This window comes from Hypanus sabinus, chromosome 8, assembly GCF_030144855.1.
Source record: "Hypanus sabinus isolate sHypSab1 chromosome 8, sHypSab1.hap1, whole genome shotgun sequence".
In the NCBI taxonomy this organism is placed as follows: domain Eukaryota; kingdom Metazoa; phylum Chordata; class Chondrichthyes; order Myliobatiformes; family Dasyatidae; genus Hypanus; species Hypanus sabinus.
In genome coordinates this window covers 77840440-77864971 of record NC_082713.1, presented here as the reverse complement: position 1 = coordinate 77864971, position 24532 = coordinate 77840440, and the positions used below count along the sequence as shown (strand labels likewise).

At 46.3% G+C, this 24532-nt stretch overlaps 1 protein-coding gene across 3 annotated transcripts; it reads right to left on the bottom strand.

The window, feature by feature from the left end:
- Window positions 1–1071: 1071 nt before the first annotated feature.
- ndnl2 (necdin-like 2) lies at window positions 1072–23903 on the bottom strand. 3 transcript variants are annotated; one of them, XM_059977396.1, is made up of 11 exons: window positions 23748–23903; window positions 22783–22859; window positions 11813–11917; window positions 8422–8491; window positions 7449–7528; window positions 6536–6630; window positions 4445–4524; window positions 3759–3801; window positions 2824–2886; window positions 2368–2482; window positions 1072–1521 (listed from the first exon to the last, which is right to left on the bottom strand). In XM_059977396.1, the coding sequence occupies exons 2-11, from the start codon at window positions 22849–22851 to the stop codon at window positions 1438–1440; spliced, it is 804 nt and encodes a 267-aa protein (XP_059833379.1). In that variant the 5' UTR covers window positions 22852–22859; window positions 23748–23903; the 3' UTR covers window positions 1072–1437. The 3 variants fall into 3 exon arrangements, with proteins under 3 accessions (XP_059833379.1, XP_059833378.1, XP_059833380.1); XM_059977395.1 differs by having other exon boundaries at window positions 22783–22862; window positions 23748–23898; XM_059977397.1 differs by having other exon boundaries at window positions 8428–8491; window positions 22783–22862; window positions 23748–23898.
- Between the last annotated feature and the right edge of the window lie 629 nt (window positions 23904–24532).

Below are 24532 nucleotides of genomic sequence, written 5' to 3'. Positions count from 1 at the left end.
GAGATGTAACTAGTACAGCGGATAGGGGAGAGTCAGTGGATGTGGTATATTTAAATTTTCAAAAGGCTTTTGACAAGGTCCCACACAGGAGATTAGTGTGCAAACTTAAAGCACACGGTATTGGGGGTATGGTATTGATGTGGATAGAGAATTGGTCGGCAGACAGGAAGCAAAGAGTGGGAGTAAACGGGACCTTTTCAGAATGGCAGGCAGTGACTAGTGAGGTACCGCAAGGCTCAGTGCTGAGACCCCAGTTGTTTACTATATTAATGATTTAGACGAGGAAATTAAATGCAGCATCTCCAAGTTTGCGGATGACACGAAGCTGGGCGGCGGTGTTAGCTGTGAGGAGAATGCTAAGAGGACGCAGGGTGACTTGGATAGGTTAGGTGAGTGGGCAAATTCATGGCAGATGCAATTTAATGTGGATAAATGTGAGGTTATCCACTTTGGTTGCAAGAGCAGGAAAACAGATTATTATCTGAATGGTGGCCGATTAGGAAAAGGGGAGGTGCAACGAGACCTGGGTGTCATTGTACACCAGTCATTGAAGGTGGGCATGCAGGTACAGCAGGTGGTGAAAAAGGCAAATGGTATGTTGGCATTCATAGCAAAAGGATTTGAGTACAGGAGCAGGGAGTTTTACTGCAGTTGTACAGGGCCTTGTTGGACCGCACCTAGAGTACTTTGCACAGTTTTGGTCCCCTAATCTGAGGAAAGACATTCTTGCCATAGAGGGAGTACAAAGAAGGTTCGTGAATCTGTGGAATTCTCTGCCACAGGAAACAGTTGAGGTCGGTTCATTGGCTATATTTAAGAGAAAGTTAGATATGGCCCTTGTGGCTAAAGGGATCAGGGGGTTTGGAGAGAAAGCAGGTACAGGGTTCTGAGTTGGATGATCAGCCATGATCATACTGAATGGCGGTGCAGGCTTGAAGGGCCTAATGGCCTACTCCTGCACCTATTTTCTATGTTTCCACTCACTGTAAACAGAGTACCATTTTATTTTCAATATTAGACTCTTATGTCAAGCAAGAAAACTCTGGAAAATATGAAATCAACAAATTTGAACTCAGTTAAATAGAGAGAATTTTTATTTTCAGTATCAAACCCATTAACCCTGGTAACAGGGACTGCTCAGTGTCTGAACAACAAACCATTAATTCTATCATGATTGTGGGAGACCTAGAAGAGGTTGTTTAGACAAAGGCCATGGATTTGTGCCGTGAGCGATCTACTATGACATCTTCCTCACAGAACAAGGATTCTTTACAAAATATACAGACGTCAGGAAGACTTGTGGCTGATTGGAGTTTGATCGCTGGTGGTGCGGGGAAATGAGGGAATAAGAACAAACCAGGTTTGAACAAGGGGTAGTGTTGGGATTTGAATGTAGCCTGGTGGGCCACAGTTGCCCCTTCCATCTGTACCTGCCCGTTAGGTTGGCTGGGATGAGGCAGCCTCCAGCTGGGCCTCCTTGAACTGGGTGGCCCATGTCTTTGGATCCTGCTCACTGTGCATCTGTAGACAGACAGGAAGAGAAGGGTCAGGGTGAAAGTTAAGAGTACTCGGGCAACCTTCAACCCATCAAGGCCTGTCTTCGTCTCTTTAGCAAGAGCTGTTCAAACCGGACCTTCCCACCCACAGAGCTTTCTGTTCATTCTGTCTCCCATCTCCCTCCACTTACTGCCCCCTGCCCATTAGTCCCTTCCATTAGTTCCCTTTCCAAAACCCACTCATCTTCCATTTCCTTCGTCCCACACATCTCCCCTTCCCTTCACAATTCTCCAAACCTCTCTCCTCACTCCTCCACTCAACTCCCCTTTGTCATCTTCAAACACACCTCCCTCACTTCCATTCTCCTTCCTCATTCCTCCGCAACCATCTACCTCATCCTACCCCTCCCCATACTCATCTCGTACTTAACCTCTTCTTTCTACACCCATCCCATTTTCCTTTCTCACCTCTCCAGCTCTCTGTCATCATCCCCTCACTCCTCCACTCATCCCCTCCCTCACTGATCTTATCACACCCCATCTCCTCACCTTCATCGATGATCTCTATTCATCGCTTCCAACACCCCCATCCCTCCTCGCCCTTTGATGTCTCCCCATTTCATTTGGCCTCCACCGCTTCTTGATCCCCCTCCATTCCATCACCTCCCTCTTCTCTCATTCCTGCTTCATCTCTTCCCTCAGCTCCCCCTTCACACCTACCCTCAACAACCTCCATCATCTCATCGCCCTCCCTCCCTTTCCCTCAATCACCCCAGCACTTACTCCCCTTCCTTCACTTCTGCTTCACACCCTCCTCCCAAACCACTCCTCTCACACTCCCCAATCTTCCCACCACCACTGCAACCCTTACCTTTGCCACAAACTCCAGCACCTTCATCTTGGAGGTTTCCCGGGCAGCACGAGGCCCCCATCGGAACTCGTATTCAGCAGGGTCCGTGTGGGGAATGCGGCTATAGTCCAGGTATCTGAGGAGGGGTGAGGGAGCAGGCAGGGTGAAATCGTGGCTAAGAGCCCCACAGGTCCCTCTGAGAGGAAACTCCCTCCACACTGCCCCAACACATACTCCTGGAGTTTGACACAAAGTGAGGCTCCTTTCAAACCATCCCATCACATGGTGAGGAGTCAGACACAGGGTGAAACTCTCTCCACACTGCCCCAACACACACTCCCGGGGTTGGACACAAGGTGAGGCTCCTTTCAAACTATCCCATCACATGGTGAGGAGTCAGACACAGGGTGAAGCTCCCTACATTGTCCCAACACACACTCCTGGGGTCAGACACAGAGATAACATGCCAATACTCACTTCTGTTTCACAAACTCCTCTGTGATCAGCTTCTTCACGTCACCAAAGTCCTGGTGTCTCTCGCTGAGCAGGAGAGCAAAAAAGTATAAATGACCAGTTTATTGCCATTCAAATCTCTTGTACTCAAACACTCTGATTGTATGCCTTCTTCATTGCCCTGTCCATTGTCTGGGAATAATAACCTTAGACCTAAAGATCCTTCTCCTATATTATACTTCAAATTTACTACATCCTGCTTCTGATGTTTTTTACATTTGTATTAATTCAGGAGATGTGGGTTTCACAGGCATAGCAAGCATTTATACCAAGCACACCCGTCTCTTGTTCCCAGAGGCTTAGGGATCTCCCCTCTTGAACCTCCGCCGTCTTTGTTTACCAGCAATACAGAACAGCATAGGACTGGTAGCAACGCGGTCTCCTGCAACAACTCAAAAGCGCAGGAAGCTGCAGAGAGTAGAGACCCAGCCCAATAAATCATGGGCACATCCCCCTCCCCACCATCAGTGGTACCTAAGGGAGGCACTGTCTCAAGAAAGCAACCTCCAAAGATCCAGAGCATGCCATCTTCTGACAGCTCCCATCGGGCAGGAGGTACAGAAGCCTGAAGTCACTCACCATCAGGTTCAGGGCAGCTACTTCCTTTCACCCATTTGTTTCTTGAACCAGCTGACACAACCCTAATTACTACCTCACTATGACCACCTCACACTACAAAAGGACTGTTCTATTTGCGTTCTTCTAAGGTAGAGTCAAATTTGTGTTGAATTGATGTTTCTCTGGTGAACGTTGTGCACTTGATGCACTGTGCCTGCGATGCTGCTGCAAGTAAGCACCTGTGCATCCAGGTACTCGCACATCTGACAATAAACTCCACTTTGCTCTGGAGACCGGGACCATCAGAATAAACATTTGGAAAGACATCAGTCACCCGTTACCTGGGATCGATCCGTAATTTTTTCAGAGTGTGCCATAGGAGAGCTGGGAGTGGTGAGGGAGGAGAGAGTGGGTGAAAGGGGGTTGAAGGGAGGGTGAAATGGAGGGAAAGCGGAGGGAAAAGAGGACGGCAAAAGGTAGTGAGAGGGAGAGAAATTGCAAGACAAGTATGAAACTCTGCAATACAAAGACACTGATGTATTAACATATAAATTGTAACCGTTTGAGCGGCTTGCGATTTACAGATTGTTTGTAAAGCACTTCCTGCGCCTACTTGCCTCTGAGAAAGTGACAGGGCCCTCCCTCCTCACCACCTCTCCTGTGACATGGAGTTCCCTCACTACACCCCCTACTGTGGACCTCCCTCACCTCCACCCACACTGCACATGTACCCTCCTCAATGCCCCTCCCATAGTCTGAAGCTGCCTCACTGCCTCGCCCTGCCAGTGCAGAGTTCCCTCACCACCCCACTCTCCAAACAGAAATCCCTCAACACCACTCCCACAGAACAGAGTTCCCTCATCGTCCCTCCTGTAGCCTGGAGATCCACCAGCTCTGAAACGCAGGTGCATCTATTGTGAGCACTTGGGGAGATGTTTGAAACCCTACTCTGCTCACCCCCTGAACTGACCACAGAGACAACAGACAAACCCCCTCTCCCCCAATCCAGCTTGCCAAGTTCCCTCACAGTCCTTCACTGCGTTGCCCTTCATGAAGATGATGGAGAGGATGACCAGTAGCAGTCCCATCTTGGCCGTGGCATCGCCCCTGAAAAAGAGAGAGAGACATTCCCATCGGTTCACTAGCTGGGCTGCGGCAGCCAATCACAAGTAGAGGGGGGAGAGAAGAGGAAGAGGGGGCAGAAATGAGTTAGGCTCATGGCCATCTGGTTTCTGCTGGCCTGCTCAATTGGAGTCAAGGAGCTGGTCAGCACAGTGAAAGGCCCCTTCGGCCCACCTCCTCCATGCTAGCACTTATCTGACCCAGGTTCTTCGTACTCAGGGAGAGGGTGCAATTTGTTCACCTGGTCAATGACAGAGGGAGCCAATCCATCCAGCCCAAATATCAGCCGCACATTTACACTGGCCCTCTGGGACTTAGAGTAGTACAGCAGAAGAACAGACCTTTCAGCACAGAATCGGTGCTCCACCCATGTTGGCAAAGTAAACCAAATCCTTTCTGCCGGCACAGTCCATATCCCTCCATCCCCTGCACATTCAAATGCCTGTCTTACAGCTTCTTAAATGCCTCTATCATATCTGCCTCCATCATTCCTGGGCACCCAGCACTCTGTGTAATAAAATAACTTGCCCTGCACATCTTCTCTAAACTTAGCCCCTCGCACCTTTAATGCATGCCTTCAGACATTAGACATTTCCACCCTGGGATTAAAAAAAAGATTTTGGCTGTTGACTGGCTATCTAGTCTATGTATCTCATAATTTTATAAATTTCTATCAGTTCTTCCCTCAGCCTCTGACACTCCAGAAAAAGCAACCCAAGTTTGTCCTTGCAGCCCTCTCTCTAATCCAGGCAGCACCCCGGTGAACCTCTCCTGCACCCTCTCCAAAACTTCCACACCCGTCTTGTAAAAGGGCGACCAGAAATGTGCATGATACGCCAAGTGCGGTCACATCATGTAGTTTATACAGCTGCAACATGATTTCCTGACTCTTAAACTAAATACCCTGAGCAACGAAGGCAAGCATCCCTTTCACCACTTTACCTACTCGAGATGTCACTTTCAGGGAACGACAGACCTGAACCCCAAGATCCCCCTGTACATCAGAGACCCTCAGGGTCCTGCACACACTGTGAATGTCTCCCTTACATTTGATCCAAAGTTCAACACCTAATCCACATCTCCCTGAACCCTTGCTCCTCCAGTCAGTGCTTGTGGCCCCATTATAGGAAGGGTGTTGGTTTTGGGGAGGGTGCAGGATGCTGCCGAATTAGAGGGCGTGAACTATAAGGACAGGTAAGACAAACCTGGGTTGTTTTCTCTGGAGCAGTGAAGGCTAAAGGTTTACAAGATGAAGAGAGGCACAGATGTGGACAGCTGCTATCTTTGTTTAAAATGTCTAAACCCAGAGGGCATGCATCTAAATTGGAAAGCTCAACGGAGAAGTGCAGGGCTCGTTTATTTATACACGGGGTGGTGGGTGCTTCGAATGCGCTGACAGTGGTCGTGGTGGAGGCAGATAGGACAGAGGTATTAAAGAGATTGTTAGACACAGAAGTAGCAGGGAATGATGGGATGTGGATCATATACAGCCACAAGGGAGTCAGATGAATTTGGCTTTGTGTTTGGCACAGGAAACATGGGCTGAATGTCCTGTTCTGACAGGGTCCTGCTCTACTTTGTACATACCATTCCAAGTGTAAACGGAGACCCCCTCAGTCAAAGACCCTGTGGGTAAGACCACCCAATGCCGTTGCTGAGTGGACTGGGGCAGCAGCTACCCGGAGAACAGGCAGGCTTCTTCAGGAAGCAGAAGTTTACAGGGAGCCAGGAGCCTGGCTGCGGATGTAGTGGAATGGTTGGGAGGGTGGGACGCTGGGTATGGAAGCTCCTATCCGACTGAGGGAGAGGGACGTCAGGGTGAGCTCTCCAGAGCGTTGAGAGGCAGTGGCTCAGGGTGGAGTGTTCAGTGAGGTGTTGAGGACCTGTGCACGTGGTGGGGGCAGCCAGGAAACGGTGTGGGAAGGAGCGCTGCTGGAGGGGGATAGAGGCAAGAGTTCAAGCACGGGCAGCTGGGGAGAGACAGGGAGTCACTCACCAGTTCATGCTGTCGTCCTGCGCAGGCTCCAGCTTGTTGATGAGGATGTAGGCGTGGTTCTTGGGGTCAATCTCCACCAACTCCATCCCAAACACCTGCCGGTGGCCGGGGTGGGGAGGAAAGACGGACAAGGGGAGGGGAGAGGAAGAGGAGGAGAAGGAATGTGGACAGGGTGGGAAAGGGTATGAAAAGGGGAAGAGGTGGGAGGGGAGTCGATGGGGACAGGAGGGAAAGAGATTCAGATGGTGACTATAAACTGCCCAGGATCACAGTGATGTGAAGAAAAACCACAATTACAACGTCGAGAGCAGGTGGTGAGGTGACCAGGGACAGCAGCATCACAGAAATTCAGTCAGATAAGCAAACACACATCAGAGGTGTGCACCGGGGTCAGGCCTGGGACTCAAAACAGCAACATTAAAACGGGAGTGTGGGAGAGAAGTGGGGGAGAAGGGATGGTCTGTGACAGAGCATTCAGATGGGAGGGGGGGGATGGGAGAGAGTTCAGATAGGGGAGGTGGTAGAGAGGAGGGTTAGGGGTAGGTGGGGAATAGGGAGAAAGAGGAGGGGCACAGGATGGGGCCAGAGGAAGGGTGGAGACAGAGATAGAGAGAGAAGGGGGACATCCTATATCTGACCATGGGAATGAAAGACATTATGGTATTGTCGGAGCTTCATTCTGACACCATTCGTCCACACTTACCCCTCCTAGACCCTATCTTACCCCCTCCCTCACACTCAGCACCTCCCTTACCGCATCCACTCTCTCACATCTCCCCATTCTCTCCTTTATCCCTCCCTGTTCCTCCAACAGCCCCAATCCCACCCCTTTTCACTGCCCCACCCGGATCCCATTTCCAGCAGACAAGGACTTTAGTGGATGGGATGCTTTGTGGGAGGAGCAGGTACTGACCTGGCTGAAAATACGTCCTGCTCTCTTTATAATCTCACAGTATCGTGATTTGTAGTCCTTCAGCACGTTCTTGATGATGTCTGGAAAACAGATGGAGACCAAAAACGCTTAACAAATTGGTCCTTTCACACCCCTGAGCACCAGCAAAGGACAGACAGCAGAAATGTGTATGATGGGATGGTGCAGAAGGAGCTTCACTCTGCGTCTGACCCCCACAGAATGTGTTGGGATAGCATTGAGGGAGCCTCACCCTGGGACTGTGAGAGAGGACAGTATAGAGGGACCTTATCTGTGTCCGACCCTGGAAGTATGTCATGGGACTATGTGCAGGGAACTTCACTGTGTGTCTGACTCACATAGCGTGCTGGGGCAATGCACAGCAGGGTTGCCAGCCTAGTTTATGCCACAGACCCTAGGTTGGGACCCCCTGGTATAGAGGAGGCTTCAATCGGTATCTGACCCCAGAGCGCATGCTGGACGATGTTGCAAGGAGTGTCTGACCAGCAGTGTGGATGGAGGTTCACTGTGTCCATCCTCAAGAGTTTGTGAAGGAACGGTGCGGAGGGAGCCTCACTCTGTGCCTGACCCCAGGAGTGTTGTGGGACAGTGGGGAGGGAGCTTCACTCTGTCTGATCCCAGGAATGTGGGCAGGACAGTTTGAAGGGAGCTACTGTCTGTGCCTGATCCCGGGAATGTGTGACAGGACAGTATGGAGAGAGCTTCACTCTGTCTGATCCCGGGAAAGTGTGACAGGACAGTTTGGAGGGAGCCTCAGTCTGTGTCTGATCCTGGGAACGTGTGACAGGACAGATTGGAGGGAGCCTCAGTCTGTGTCTGATCCTGGGAACGTGTGACAGGACAGTTTGGAGGGAGCCTCAGTCTGTGTCTGATCCCGGGAACGTGTGACAGGACAGTTTGGAGGGAGCCTCAGTCTGTGTCTGATCCCGGGAACATGTGACAGGACAGTGCTCACCCCCACCTTTCCGCTTCACCGGCACCTTTTTCTGCTCCATGATCAGGATGTATTGAACCACTTCACACACCTGCACACACCAAAACAAAAACAATTAATACCACTAAATGCTGGCTGGTGAGCCAACCCACTCTAAACACAAAAGATTCTGCAGATGCTGGAAATGTGAAGCATCACACACAACATGCTTGTTCAACTTAGCAGGTCAGGCAGCATCAATGGAGGGGAACAAACAGTTGATATTTCATGCTGAGACCCTTTATCAGGACTGGAAATGAAGTGGGCAAAAATCAGAATAAAAGGTGGGGGGGAGAGAAGGGCTGAAGAAGGGAAATGGGAGAAAGGGAAGGAGGAGGGACAGCGGAGGGATACGATGAGCAGGTGAGAAGAGGAGAATGGGTGAGAGAGGATCCAGAATGGCGAATGGAAAAGGGGAAGGGGGATCTAATTACCAGAAGTTAGAGGAGTTGATCTTGATGCTATCAGAGTGGAGGCTACCTAGATGGAGTATCAGGTTTTGCTCCCCAAACCAGCACCTGGCTTATTGTGGTCACAGAGGACGCCATGGACTAACATATAGACATGGAAATGAGTAGACCAATTGAAATTGGAAGCATCAGAGAAATTTTGTTTGTTGTGGTCGACGGAGTAAAGGTGCCCACCCTGAACCAGCCATCCACAGAGCAGGGCGGCTTGGAATGGGCACAGAAGCTAATCAGGGGCAAGCACACTGGAACAATGCCCACATTATACAGATTAGCCACATTTATTCTCCAGCAAAGACAAAACACAGGAACAGACCCTTCAGCCCACAATGGGTCAAAATCGTTAAGCTAATGACACCTAATCCTTTTCTGTCTGCATGTGGTCCATATCCTTCCGCTCTCCTAACTACCCTATTCCACCTTCATGATTTTATACACCTCCATAAAGTCTGAGTACTCCAAGGTTGGGACCAGAGATCTCCGAAGATGCAGGTCTGAGGTAGAGGGGCCCTGGGAAAGAAAGTTGGTAACCCAGAGGTTGGAAGTCTGAGCTCAGCAAGTCCTGGGATTGGAGACACAAGGTCGCTTGACAAGAACCAACGTTGGAGGCCTGTAATCAGTGATTAAAGCCTGGACGTCGACGAGGCCTGAAACCAAGGCCTAAGGTGAGTAAGCCTGGAGGGAAGGGCCTGAGGGTGGTGAGTCTGCAGGTCAAAGGCCCTAGATCAGTGAGTCTGGAGGTTGCAGGTCTGATGTCTGCTAGTCTAGGGCCACGATCTGGAAATCAGAAGCCTGGAGCCTGCCTGTCAAAGGCCCTAGATCAGTGAGTCTGGAGGTTGCAGGTCTGATGTCTGCTAGTCTAGGGCCACGATCTGGAAATCAGAAGCCTGGAGCCTGTGTGAGTGGGGGTATGAGAAAGGGGTTTGTTTTGCTGTTGTTGCTCTGCTGAACAAGGTGGGCATGCAATGTTGCCTCTGGAACAGGCAGCCCCCAGCACATTCTCAGATTCTTTTATTAATGCAAACTAAGCATTTCACTGCATGAGACACAGACATAAACAGAGAGACGGAAATAGAAAATGTCACACCTCCGTGAGAAGAAATTCAGCCTATTGTAACCGCACTCCTCCATTTCAAGCAACATCCACTGCCCTCCCTCTATTGCTGCCAAATCCTTCATGTGATGTGGTGCCCAGAACGGTACACAGTGCTCCAAAGTGTGATCTCATCCAATTTTAATTTGGAGTGTAGATAAGGAGGCTGGTCACAGACTTGGACTACTGTGTATAGTTTTGGTTGCCCCTTTATGGAAAAGAAATGGTTAACCTGGAAGAAGTAGAAAGGATGTTACCTGGTCGAGAGGACTTGAGTGATTGGGAAAGGTTGGAACATTGGAGAATGAGGGACGACCTTAAAGAAGTCCTTAAAATAATGATGGATATGGATAAGGTGGAGGCTCACAGTCTTTTCCTAAGGCAGGGTAGTCCAAAACTCAAGGGGACAGATTTAGGGTGAGAAGGGAAAGATTTCAAAGGGATCTGAGAGGTAACTTCTTCACCAGAAGTGGGGTGGGGTACAATGACAACACTTTGACAGGTACATCAACAGGAAAGGCTTGGAGAGAGATGGACCAAACGCTGGCAAATGGTACTCACTTTGATAGGAATCTTGGCCAGCAGAGTAGTTGGGTCAAAGTGTGTTTCTGCACTGTGAGATTCTATACTGAAACCTTCAAATACTGACATCCCGACTCTTACCTGATCCTCCACCCTACAAAGCAAAGTGTCTGGATCCAAAAAGTCCATTTCATCCACAAATTTGCAGATGATACCACCTTAGTGGGTCACATCTGAAATACTGATGAGTAGGAGTACAGGAAGGAGACAGAAGCTAGTGACATGGCTTCATGACAAAACAACCTTTCCATCAATGAAAACAAAAGAGCTCATCATTGTCTTCAAGAAGGGAAGGGGTGGTGCACACACACTCCTGTCTACATCAACGGTGCTGAGGTGAAGATTTTCATGTCCCAAGGAGTGAACATCACCACAGCCTATCCTCGTCCAAATACATAGATGACACGGACATGGAAGTTCAACATCCCTGATTCCACAGGAGACTACAGGAATACAGCATGGCCTTGTCAACCTTTACCAATTTATTTCTTTCCAATATTTTATTAGTTCCTACATAGAAGAATACAGAGTTCAATAAAGTATATATAAAAGATCAAAAAAACGACCAATTACATTATCTATCCATAATAACAATCTTATTACCCAGTATTCATGTAAGATAGTCAATAGTTATATTGAAATATAGTAATTTATTACAAAAAAGTATCTAACCCCTACCAAAACCAAAGCTGTTTATTAAGGAGAAAAGGTAAAATACCTTCTCATATAATAAAAAATAATAATAGCCAACATCTGAATTTAAACACCGACTTGAAGGTTTTGAAAATAATTCAGAAAAGGTCCCCACAATGTTTGAAAGTCTTGACGAGATTCAGAAATTGAACAACGAATCTTCTCTAAATCTAAGCATGACATAATGTTGCATAACCATTGAGCACGAGGAGGAGAAAAAACATCTTTCCATTTAAGCAAAAGCATCCTGAGCTACCAATTTTTATTGGGGAACCATAGTAAGCATCTGTCTGGGGCGGGGGAGGTGAGGCTGAGGGAAGGGTCGGGGTAGGGGAAGGTTCTAATTTGGAGTGGACGGGGAGGGGTGTGGGGTGCGGGGAGGGCAGGGGTGTGGGGTGTGGGGTGGGCCGGGGAGGATGCGGGGTGGGGCGAGGGTCAGGGGAGGTGAAGGGGGTAGGGTGTGGAACAGGGGAGAGATGTGAAGGGGCAATCAAGCTGGCCACTGCTCTGTGTAGCCAGCCCCACAAAGACATCTTACCTTTCTATCCACAGCAGCAGGGGTCAGCTGATGGGCAGCATGCTGCTTCTGTGATCCTGATGGCGTCAGCAAGAAGCTGGGGTCATCTGAGTCTGAGTCTGGATCCTGGGGGTAGGATGAACGTAAAGGCATTTACCTCCTCACTATCAGCCTTCTGTACCTCACCAGACCTGGACGAACGTGCGAATGGCCCTCAGTGTGTTTGACATAGCTTTACAATACATCCATTCCACCCCCACACACCAGCAGCACAGAGTTGGAAAATGAGGAGTGACAAGGAGTTACTACCCCGCCACCATCAGATTCCATTCCCACTCTGACACGCCGGTCCAAGGCCTACTCTTGAGGCCGCACTCAGGGTGGATGAGCAACAACTTGTATTCCATCTGGGTAGCCTCCAACCTAATGACATCAGTATCACTTTCTCCTTGCACTAAAAAATGGAATAAGTTTTTCACCGTACCCCAGTACATGTGACAATAATAAATCAATTTACTAGAGGGTAGTGCTTGAAGTTTGTTTTTCAGAACGGAGGCTGAGAATGGTGATTTCAGGGGCAGCTTGATCAGTTAGGGAACTGGACCAAGCTGTGACAAATGGATTTCAATACAGGCAAGTTTAAAGTGATGCATTTTAGAAAATGGGATGTACTATGAATGGTAGGGCACTAGAGAGTGTAATGGAGCAGAAGGATCGAGGAGTGCACATACATGGTTTCCTGAAAATGGCATAATTGATGTGCAGTGTAGTGAATAAAAAGCCATTTAACACACTGGCCTTTAACAGTCAAGACACTGAGTAAAGGAGTTGGGTTGTTATACTGCATAAGTTGTTGCTGAGGTCATACTTGGAGTACAGTGTAGGCCACCCTTGTTGAACCTCTGTTTATTTTCAGATCCTTAGAGTTTTTCCCAGCAGTCAGGAATGACGAGCAGTCCTAACTCCAAGATCAGTTTATTTTAGAGTACAAACATACAAATACTAAGCAAACTAAATAAAGAGTGCAGAAACAATGCTAAGAGGTGTAAGATAAAGGAGTAAAGTTGGTGCTTCTGAAAAATCCATCACTTTTAAAGACAAGGGAAATTCTTTCGATAGGAATGAATTAGATAATAGGTCACATAATTAAAACAATTACATGACGTGTGTAACGTCCTAATACTTAGCCAATCAAAACTGAGAAAAGTAATAAACCATTCAGCTGCTGTATTGCTTTCTGCCAGTGAGTGTGAAAAATACATGAGTTTACTAAGAGTACAAATTTTATAAAAACCATTATTTAAAATCAGCAGTTTCCAACATTCTGTTACAGGAAATATATTAAGGGTGAAGAAAAGATTTAAGAGACTGTTGCCAATGAATTATTGGGGAAGGTTGGTCAGGCTAGGTCCACACTCATTGGAATGCAGGAGAATTTGGCGGTATGGGGGGGGGGGGGAGCTTCTCCTATAGTGTTTAAAACTACAAAAGGCATACTTAAGGTGGATAGTAAAGCTTTTTCACCAGGGTAAGGGGGCCCAAAACTAAGTGGCATAGATTTAGGGTGACGGGGAAAGAATTTAAAGGGACCCGACGGGCAACTTATTTTATAAGCAGACGGTGGTGAATATATGGTTAATATCGGAGACAGATACAATGGTATTGTTTAAGAACACTTAGATAGGGACGAGTAGGGGCGGGGTTCTGGAGGGATATGGGGACTAGCTGGGTGGATGTTGTGGTCAGCATGTCCTGGTTGGGCGAAAGAGCCTGTGTCCTTCTTGTATGGATCTATGACTATATATGAGCTTTCCGCTCCTACTCTATATACAGTTGCAAGAAAAAGTTAGTGTCTTAGTAATTGTGACAACAGTAAACCAATAACCAACTGCAGCACTGGAACTCCCCAGTGCTGTGTACTCCTCCCTGTACTCCCACAACTGTGTGGCCACACACAGTATTGATTCCATAATCGGGTTGGCCGATGACACAAGCCAATGACAGCGACAAGAAAGACATAACCACTATGCTACCGTACCTCCCCCCCATGCTACTGTGCACATTCACAGATCTTAACTCTACCTCTTTCACATTTCTCCTTACAATCCTTCAGATCGCACAGTCATCTCAGAACTGGATTCAAGTTTACTGTCAGTCTTGTATGATGTGACATTTGTTGTATTGCTGCAGCAGTACAGTGTAGACTCATACACAATACAAAAGAGACAAATTGAGCAAAAAAAATTATGTGCATGGGTTCATGGTCTTTTTAGAAATCTAATGGCAGAGGAAGAAATTGTTTCCAGTCAGAGTGTCAGTCTTCAGGCTGTTCCTCCTCCCTGATGGCAGTAATGAGAACAGGACATACTGAAGGTCCTTAATGATACAAACTGCCATCTTGAAGCACTGCCAGTGAAGATATCCTGGATGCTGAGAGGGTTGTGTTTGTGGCGGAGCTGGCTGAGTGTACAACCCACTGCAGCCTCTATCGATCCTGCACATTGGAATCCATACCAAGTGGTACAACTAGTCTCCACTGTAGAAATTTGCAAGTGTCTTTCGCGACAAAAGATATTCTGGTGTTTTGAACTCATCGCTGTGTTCACAAATACATCCCCTTCAACCATTCAGTCTTTGAACCAACTGGCATAACCCTAATCACTCCCCCAGTATGGCAACAATGTGGCCCCTTTGCACTACTCTGGACATTGCTTCTTTTTGTTCTAATTGCATTCATTCTTGTAAAAATTGTGCGCAATTCATGCTTTTTGATTTTGAATGTTATGCATCTGATGCTGCAGCAAGTAAGTTTTTCATTATACCTATATACACATGGACTTGTACACCTGACAATAAACTGGACTTTTGACTCATTCTTTGAATCACTCTGAATAAAGAAAAATTATTAGACACAGCTATTCAAAATCAGATTACCACAAGACATAAGAGTAGTATCACGCCATTCAGCCCACTGAGTCTGCTGGCTGACCCATTTCCCTCTCAACGCCATTCTCCTGCCTTCTCCCAGCAACCTTTCACACCCTGGCTAATCAAGAAACTATCAACCTCTACATTAAATACACCAAAAACTTGGCCTCCACAGCTGCAAGTGGCAACAAATTCCACAGAATCACCACACTCTGGTTAAGGAAATTCCTCCTCATCTCTGTTCGAAATATACGTCCCTCTATCCTGAGGCTGTGCCCTCTGGTCCTAGACTCCCCCACTATCAAGGTCTTTCAACATTCAATAGAGTCAGTAGATCCTCCCTCATTCTTCCAAGTTCCAGCGAGGAAAAGCCAAGAGCTGTCAATCACTCCTCATAAGATAAGCCGTTCTTTCCTGGAATAATTCAGGAACATCCTCTGAATCCTCGCCAACATCAGCACATCATTTCTTAAAAAGGAACTCAAAACTGCTCACAATCAAGAAAGGCCTCACCAGTGCCTTATAAAGCCTCAGTATGACATCCTTGCTTTTAGATTATAGTCCAGTTGAAGTGAATGCCAACATTGCATTTTCTTTTCTCACCACTGACTCAATCTGCAAATTACCCTTTATGGAATCCTACATGACAACTCCCAAGTCCCTTTGCACCTAATTTTAAAAAAAATTTTCTCCCCATTTAGAAAATAGTCTATGCTTTTATTCCTTCTACCAAAGTGCATGACCATACACTTTCTAACACTGAATTCCACTAGCCACTTCTTCGCCCATTTTCCCAATCTGCCCAAGTCCTCCTGCAGCTTCTGTGCTTCAACACTACCTGCCCCTACACCTGTCTTCATATCATCCACAAACTTGCCACAAAGCCATCAGTTTCATCATCCAAATTACTGACATAAAGCAGTCCCAACACTGACCCCCGGGGAACAACACTAGTCACCAGCAGCCAACCAGAAAAGGCTTCCTTTATTCCCACTCTTTGCCTCTAGCCAATCAGCCAATGTCCTAGCCATGCTGGAATCTTTATCTTGTTCTTGGGCTCTTAACTTGTTAAGCAGCTTCATGTGGAGCACCTTGTCAAAGGCCTTCTGAAAATCCAAGCACCCACCTGATTCTCCTTTGTCTATCCTGCTCGTAATTTCTTCAAAGTATTCCAACAAACCCTCCTAACTCTGACCTATCTTATCACGTCCCTCTAAGTATCCCAAAACCAAACCCTTAACAATCGACTACAGTGTTTTCCCAACTACTGAAGTCACACTAACTGACATGTAGTGGCCTTTCTTCTGCCTCTCTCCCTTCTTGAAGAGTGGACTGACGTTTGCAATTTTGCTGTCCTCTAGAACCATGCCAGACTCTATTGATTCTTTTAAGATTACTACTAATACCTCCATAACCTCTTCAGCTACCTCTTTCAGAACTTCACAGTGTATTCCATTTGGTCCAGGTGTTTATCTACCTTCAGACCTTTCAGCTTCCCAAGCACCTTCTTCTTAGTAATAGCAACTACACTCACTTCTGCCCTCTGACACTCTCAAACCTCCAGCATACTGCTCGTATCTTCCACAATGAAGACTGATGCAAAATACTTATCAGCTCATCTGCCATTTCCTTGTCCCTCTTTACTACCTCTCCAGCACCATTTACCAGCAGTCCAATATCTACCCTCACCTCTCTTTTACTCATTTCTCTGAAAAAAACATTTGGTATCCTTTTTGATATTGTTGGCTAGCTTCCCTTCAAATTTCATCTTTCCCCCACCATAGCTTTTTTAGTTGCCTTCTGTTGGTTATTCAAAGTTCCCCAATCCTCTAACTTCACACTAATTTTTGCTCTATTATATGGCATCTCTTTTGTTTTTAGCTTGGCCTTGACTTGTCAGCCACAGTTGTGTCATCCTGCCTTTGGAATAATTGTTCTCTGGGATGAATCAGAGGGATAGGAAGGTAGGCAGAGGAAACTGCGGGTAAAGAGCAGCATCAAATCAGTAGAAAGATGTGTCATAGATTCAGGAGACATTAAATATTCGTGGGTGAAGTTAAGGATCTGCAAGGGTCATAATGGCAGTTACATACATGCCTCCCAACAGTAGCTGGGATATGGCCGACAGATAAAACAGGAAATAGAAAAGGCGAGTCAAAAGGGCATGCTATGATAGTCATGGGAATTTTTAACATGCCGGTAGATTGGGAAAATCAGGTTGGTAATGGATCTCAAGAGAGTGAGTTTGTTGAATGCCTACAGGATAGTTTTTTAAGAGCAGTTTGTCGTTGAGCCTATAAGGACATCAGCTATAAAGAATTGGATGTTATGTAATGAACTGGAAGTGATTGGGGAGCTTAAGGTAAAAGAACCCTTAGGAGTCAGTGATCACAATATGATAGTTCAACTTGAAATTTGATAGGAAGAAAGTAAAAATAGTCTGATGTATCCGTACTTCAGTGGAGTAACGAAAATTATAGTGGTATGAGAGAGGAGCTGGCTAAATTAAATTGTAAGGAGATGCTAGCAGGAATGACAGCAGTGCAGCAATGGTGAGTTACTGGGAAAATGAGGAAGGTGCAGTACAGATGTACTCCAAAAACAAAGAAATACTCAAATGGCAAAATACAGGTAGTCCCCCGAGTTACCAACGTCCAACTTATGAACAACTCGTACTTACGAACCGAGGAAGGAGAACGTGGTCCACCATTTTAAGTCAGATCGCGACGCCATCCGCCATTTTAAGTCATTGCCGTTGACGATGTGTTGACTGTGTAATTTTGTATTTGGCTTAAACTTTTCTTAGCAAGATTCACCCTGACCCCACCCCCCACCATTTTAAGTCAGCTAGGGGCGCAGTGAGATCAGCACCGGGCTCGAGAACGGAGGTTCCCGAGTTCACTCAAATAACAGACCGCTCCCAAGCAGCGCCGGGTTGATATCGAGCTCGCAACTCGACCTCATAAAAAAAACACTGCCACCTCCGGTTTAAATTCCCACGTGGAATATTGTGGAGGATCAAATACCAAACCCGGCACAGCCCCCACTTGTCCCATTTAACCTGTCTCAGTGCGGTGGACTTTAGGACCCAGCGGAGCTCGGGAACCGCCACCTGCAGTGTCTCTGTTCCATTGACAGGAAGCTATCACGATGGAAAATAAAGTGGAAATAATAAAGCATTTGTAAAGAGGTGAAACGTCATCGGTCATTGGAAAAGCATTAGGCTACAGTCGGTCAATGATCTGAACATTTTTAAAGGATAAAGTGAGAATATTGGAGCATGTGAAAGGCCCTGCCCCAACGAAAGCTACAATTATTACAAAGCAACGCAGTGGTTTAATTATTGGAATACATACATTTCTTAAGTGTTTTATATGCATAGAAAGGTAAAATATATGCTATATACTAAGACAAACGTTTGAGTAACTGATGCTAAATAATACCGGATGTACTTGCTCTGACTTACGTACAAATCTGACTTAAAGATGGACTCAGGAACAGAACTCGTTTGTAATCAGGGGACTATCTGTAGCACAACCATGCTGACAAGGGAAGTCAAAGTTAATGTAAAAGCAAAAGAGAGGGCATTCAATGTAGCAAAAATTAGTTGGAAGACAGAGGAGTGGGAAGCTTTTAAAAACCTATAGAGAGCAACTAAAAGAATGATTAGGAGGGAAAAGATGAAATATGAAAGCAAGCTAGTGGACAATGTCAAAGTGGATAATAAAAGCTTTTTTCATGTATGTAAAAAAAATAAAGAGAGATGAGAGTGGATATTGGACCACTAGAAAATGAGGCCAGAGAAATAATAGTGGGGGGCAAGGAGATGGCTGATGAACTGAATGAGCATTTTGCATCAGTCTTCACTTTGGAAGACAAAGTAAGTGCAGTTATTATTACAGGGAGAAGGTGCTCAAAAAGCTGAAAGACCCCCAAGGGTACACAAGCCGCCAGAACCAGATGAACTGCACCCTAGGGTTCTGAAAAACGTAACGGTAGAGTTTGGGGAGGCATTAGTAAAGATCTTTCTAAAATCATTGGACTCTAGCATGGTGTTGGAAAATGCATGGACATGCACGTTGGTGGTAGAAATAAATGTGCAGACTATTTTCTAAATGGAGAGAAAATCCAAAAATCTGAGATGCAAAGGGACTTGGGTCCTTGTGTAGGACACCCTAAAGGTTAACTTGCAGGTAGAGTTGGTGGTGAGGAAGGCAAATGCAATGTTAGCATTCATTTCAAGAGGTCTAGAATACAAGAGTACGGATGTGATGCAGGGATGCAAGACACTGGTAAGGCCTCACTTTGAGCATTGTGAACAATTTTGGGCTCCTCATCTAAGATATGCCGGCATCGCAGAGGGTTCAGAGTTGGTTCACAAGGATAACTCCGGGAATGAAAAGGTTAGCAAAATAGGAACATTTGATGGCTCTGGGTCTGTACTCGCTGGATTTTAGAAGGATGAGGGGGGATCTCATTGAAATCTTTCGAATGTTGAAAGGCCTAGGCAGGGTAGATATGGAAAGGATGTTTCCCATCATGGGGGAGTCTAGCACAAGAGGGCACAGCCTCAGGGTAGAAGGGCATCCATTTAAAACAGATGCAGTGAAATTTCTTTAGCAGAGGGTGGTGAATTTGTGTAATTTATTACCACAGAGATCTGTGGAGGCCATGTCGTTGGTTGTATTTAATGCAGAGCTTGACAGGTCCTCGATTGGACATGGCATCAAAGGATAAGGGGAGAAGGCCAGGAAGTGTGTCTAATGCAGGGGAGAAAAAAGATCAGCCATGATTGAACAGTGGAGCAGACTCGATGGGTTAAATGGCCTAATTCTGGTATCTCTCCTGTGCCTTCTGAATTGCTCCCAGAAACTCTGGCATTGCTGCTCTGCAGTCATCCCTGCTAGTATCCCCTTCCAATCAACTTTGGCCAGCTCCTCTCTCATGCCCCTGTAATTCCATTTACTCCACTGTACAACTGATACAACTGACTTTACGTTCTCCTTCTCAAATTGCAGAGTGAATTTTATCATATTATGATCACTGCCTCCTTAGGGATGCTTTACCACAAGTTCCCTTATCAAGCCCAGTTACTTACACAACACTAAATCCAGAATAGCTGATTCTCTAGTGGAGTCATCCACAAACTGCTCTAAAAAGCCATCTCAAAGGCATTCTGGAAAATCTTGGCTACTACTCAAAGGCCTGTATGTAACTCCCTTCAGGGAGTTTTTACCCTTGCAGTTTCTTAATCTATCCACAAGGATTCTGCACCTTCCAATCCTACATCACCTCTTTTTAAGGACTTGTTTTCTTTTTTACCAACAGATTCACTCCACTCCCTCTGCCTACCTGTCTGTCCTTTCAGTACAGTGTGATCCTTGAATGTAAAGCTCCCAACTATGATCTTCTTTCTGCCACAACTCACTGATGCCCACAGCATCATATCTACCAATCTGCAACTGGCTACCGGATCATCTACTTTATTCTGTATACTGGAAGCGTTTAAATATAGTAACATCTGTCCTGTATCTGTCACCCTTTCAGTTTTGGCTTCAACTTATCCCACTCACTGTAATGTTGCCTTATCGTCTACCTATCCTTCTTGACAGTCTCACACATGCTGCCTCTGTTCATAAACCCACTACCCCACCCTCAGTCTAGAACTCCTGTTCCTTTCCCCTTGCCAGTTTAGTTTGAACACTCCCAACAGCTCTAGCAAATCCGCCACAAGGATATTGGTCCTCCCAGGTTCAGATGTAACCCTCCCCTTTCATAAAGATCATACCTTCCCCAGAAGTGATCACAATGTTCCAGAAATCTGAACCCCTGCCCTCCTACAGCAGTTCCTCAGCCATGAATTCATTTGCCAAATCATCCCATTCTTACCCTCACTGGCGTGTGGCACAGTCAGCAACCCAGAGACTGCTATTCTGGAGGTTGTGCTTTACAACTTTCTACCAGAGTGTGTATGTATTAACCATGGTTATTGAAATTGAAAACCGTTTTCAATTGCTGCAGGATGAAGGAGGCAAATCTTCCTGGGCCATACTGAAGGAATCCATGGTTGAAGCGGTAAAAGAAACCATCCCATGAAAAGAGTGGAAAAGAAGAAATGGATAACTGAAGATATAGTACAATTGACGCAACAAAAACAGGCCATCAAACCAAGAGACAGCAAAGAATACAAACAACTTGATAAGACCATAAAAAGAAAATGCAGAGAAGCTAAAGACAGATGGCTAAATGAGAAATGCTCAGAGATAGAAACGCTACAAACCCATAACTCTGGAACAAAGATGATGATCAGTAAGATTAAAGAATAACGGGAAAATTACCCTGCTCAGCAAGTGGATGCATCAAGGCAAAAGACGGCAACTTAATTATGAGCAAAGAGGAGAAAAACCAAACATAAAGAAGAATCTTGAAGGACCTGACATTCTAAAATCAGAAATTTGAACAGCCATAAATTAAATAAAACAAAACATAACAGAGCAACTGGTCCAGACAACATCACTGTTGAAATGATACTGGCCTTAGAAAATTTTGGAATACAGAAAAAAACAGAAATAGCAAATTAAATCTATGATCACGGGGATATACTTGATGATTTAAGTAAATCAGAGTTCATCACACACCCAAAGAAAGAGGGAGCAACAGAATGTGAGTTACGTCGTACAATAAGCCCGATTAGAATGTGGCAACAATTATTCTCAGAGTAATGACGAGAGCAAGACACTGTATTAAACCAGAAATCAGTAAAGAACAACGTGGGTTTGTGGAAAACACTAAAAACCAGAAATGCAATTTTCATGCTACAGATGATCTGTGAACGAGCCATCCAGGTACAAAAAGACCTCTACCTATGTTTCATCAACTATATAAAAGCTTTCGACACTGTCAGACACCAAGATCTCCTGGAAATGCTTCAAGATCTTGACATAGATGGGAAAGATATACATTTCTTAAGAAAATTATACCAGGAGAAGGCAGCATCCATCAGAATAGAAGGAAAAGTGAGTGAGTATGTGAGTATCATGAGAAGTATCAGGCAAGATTGTGTCTTTTCACCCGACTTATTCAACCTGTACAGTGAAAGTATCTTGAAAAGTATCAAAAACAACAAAGGACTCACAAGTGGAGGCCATAATATAAATAACATCAGATATGCTGATGACAACATACTGATAGCTGACTCAGAAACAAAACTGCAAGAACTACTCACTATAGAGGGTGCAGAAAGTAATCAGAGGCCTCTCAATCAACACCAAGACAAAAAGCATGGTCAGCTCCAGAAGGACAAACATCCCACAATGTGTGATCAAGATCAGAAATCCGACGCAGATATCAAATACAGAATAGCAATGGCGAAAGAAGCTCTCCAGAAAATGAAGACCACATTAACAGACAGTAAGATGAGCATGTACACTAAAAACAGAATACGGCAATGCTACATTTATTCTATCCTGACTTATGGAAGTGAACACTGGACCATTTCCCCAGCGATGGAAAAAAGACCAGAAGAGGCTGAATTATGGTTCTACAGGAGAATGTTAAAAATATCATGGACCACACGCACATCAAAGAAAGAACTTCTCAGAAGAGCCCAAGCAGTTAGATCACTCATACCAACAATAAGAGAAAGACAACTCAGATTCCTAGGACACATCATGCAGAAAGATGGCACTAGAAAAACTCAATAGTCTGGAAAGATTGAGGGAAGCAAACTTAGAGGAAGACCTCGGCTTATGTACATCAAATGTCTAGCCAAGTGGCTATGCATCGAGGAAATGGAAGTCATCCAAAGAACAAGGGATAGATCTGTATGGAAAACTATGGTCACCAAAGTCCGCATTGGATGTGGTACCTAGAAGGGTAGACCTACTGAGTTTTACCAGAGTTAGGTTATGAAATAATTTGTTTTGCAGCAACAGTATAATGCTAGATATAAAAATTACTACGGGTCACCAAATAAAGAGCGCAAATAAGGTAAAAAAGCAAACAGCAGGTTTCACCCTGTGCTGCGTTTAATGAGAAGTGACATGTAAACATGGGACACTTACTTGGGACGAGCTTGCCTGTGCAGTCTGCTGCCCACTGCCATGTGCCCCACCATGGCTCCCCCGGGGCATCTTAGGACCTGCTGAGGGGAAGAGGGGTCACGGTGTTCAAACTGGTGTACTATCAGCACCAGCCACTGCTCTAGTATTGCTTGGACACCACTCCCAATGGCACAGCCCCGATGTCTACTCACACTGGGGATTCAATCCCCCCTCACATTGTCCCACTCCCAGTATATACATCACTGGGGATTTACAACCCCCACCTTTGACCCATTCCTAGTATTTAACTACCAAAGGGCTTATCTCTCATCCCACCAGCCCAACTCCAGTATCTGCCCTCCACGGGGGGGGGGGGGGGGGAATCATCCTTCTCCTGTTGACTAATGCCTGATATTTACCCATTCTGGAGACTATTCTCACATCTATTGCCATAGCTCCATAAGTTATCAACACCCCCATTAGCCCATGCCCAATATTTACCCTTGCTGGCATTTTTTGCCCCCTGCAGTTGGTCCACACACCCACTTTTTACACTCTTCAGGGAATTTACCCTTTACAATTGGCCCAATTTCAGTATTTACCCTCCCCAAGAGATTGCGCTCCCTGCTTGACTTCCCGGTCAGGGCCAAAAGAGGTTATCACCCGCTCCCATTGACCCAACCCCAATATTTATCTTCTCTGGGGTGGGTGGTAACCTCCCGTTGACCCAGCCCCAGTATTTACCCTACCTGGGAGCTTAACAGCCTTCCTCCCTTTGCCCCAGCCCTGGTATTTACGCTTCCCATGAGTTTAACCCCCTACCTTTGGCCTAGCCCCGGTATTTACCCTTCCCTAGAGTTTACCACCCTCTCTTTGGCCCACCTTAGGAGTTTAACAGCTCCTCCCCCCCTTTGGCCCAGCCCGGTACTTACCCTCCCCGATAGTTTAACAACCTCCCCCCGCCTTGGCCCAGTCCCGGTATTTACCCTCCCCGGGAGTTTAACAGCCCTTTCGTTGGCCCAGCCCCGAAATTTAGCCTCGCCCGATGTTTAGATTTCTCCCGCCGCCGCTTCTTCCTCCGTACGGGCCGATGACGTCAGACGCAAGCGTGGAAGAATGGCCGAGAATATTACGCAGTGTTGACGTTTTGCCTAATCTACGTTAAAGATAGGAGTGGGGGGGGGGGGGGGTCGTCATTCCGCCATCAAGAGAAGGTCGTTTGGGGCGGGTCCAGTGTCGACGCCATCTTGTTTATTGAAGGAGTGACGGTCCCTCTCCGTCTTCGTACTGGATGTGATCTTAGTGACGGAATTCTGCGATCGTCATCTTGTTGCCGGCGTTTCACTTTTGTCATTTTCGTGATGGTTGCGAACGTTCGCCATCTTGGTGGGGGGGGGGGGTAAACTATTTTTCTCCATCTTGATGAGGGCAGCGCTCTGTACCTCCGCCATGTTGATAATGGCGTAGTCCACCGCGTCCTGTGTTCATTTCCATTTCTGTCTTGGCCATAGAAGTGTCAGTCCGGATACTATGTAATGTTGAGAGCGTTCCGCCCTCGCTACCCCCTCAGGCAGAAGAGACGCTGTCTGATCTTTGTGTATGTGTGACAGAAGAAGCGGGTAAGGGGGACAGAGAAAGGAGGGAGCGAGAAGGTGAACGAGGTAGGGAGGGTAAGAGAGGAGAAGAATGATGGAGAGATATTGAGAAAGACTGGTAGAAGGGGAAGGAGATGCAGGGTGAGTGACAGACTAATTGGGGATAGAGAGAAGGA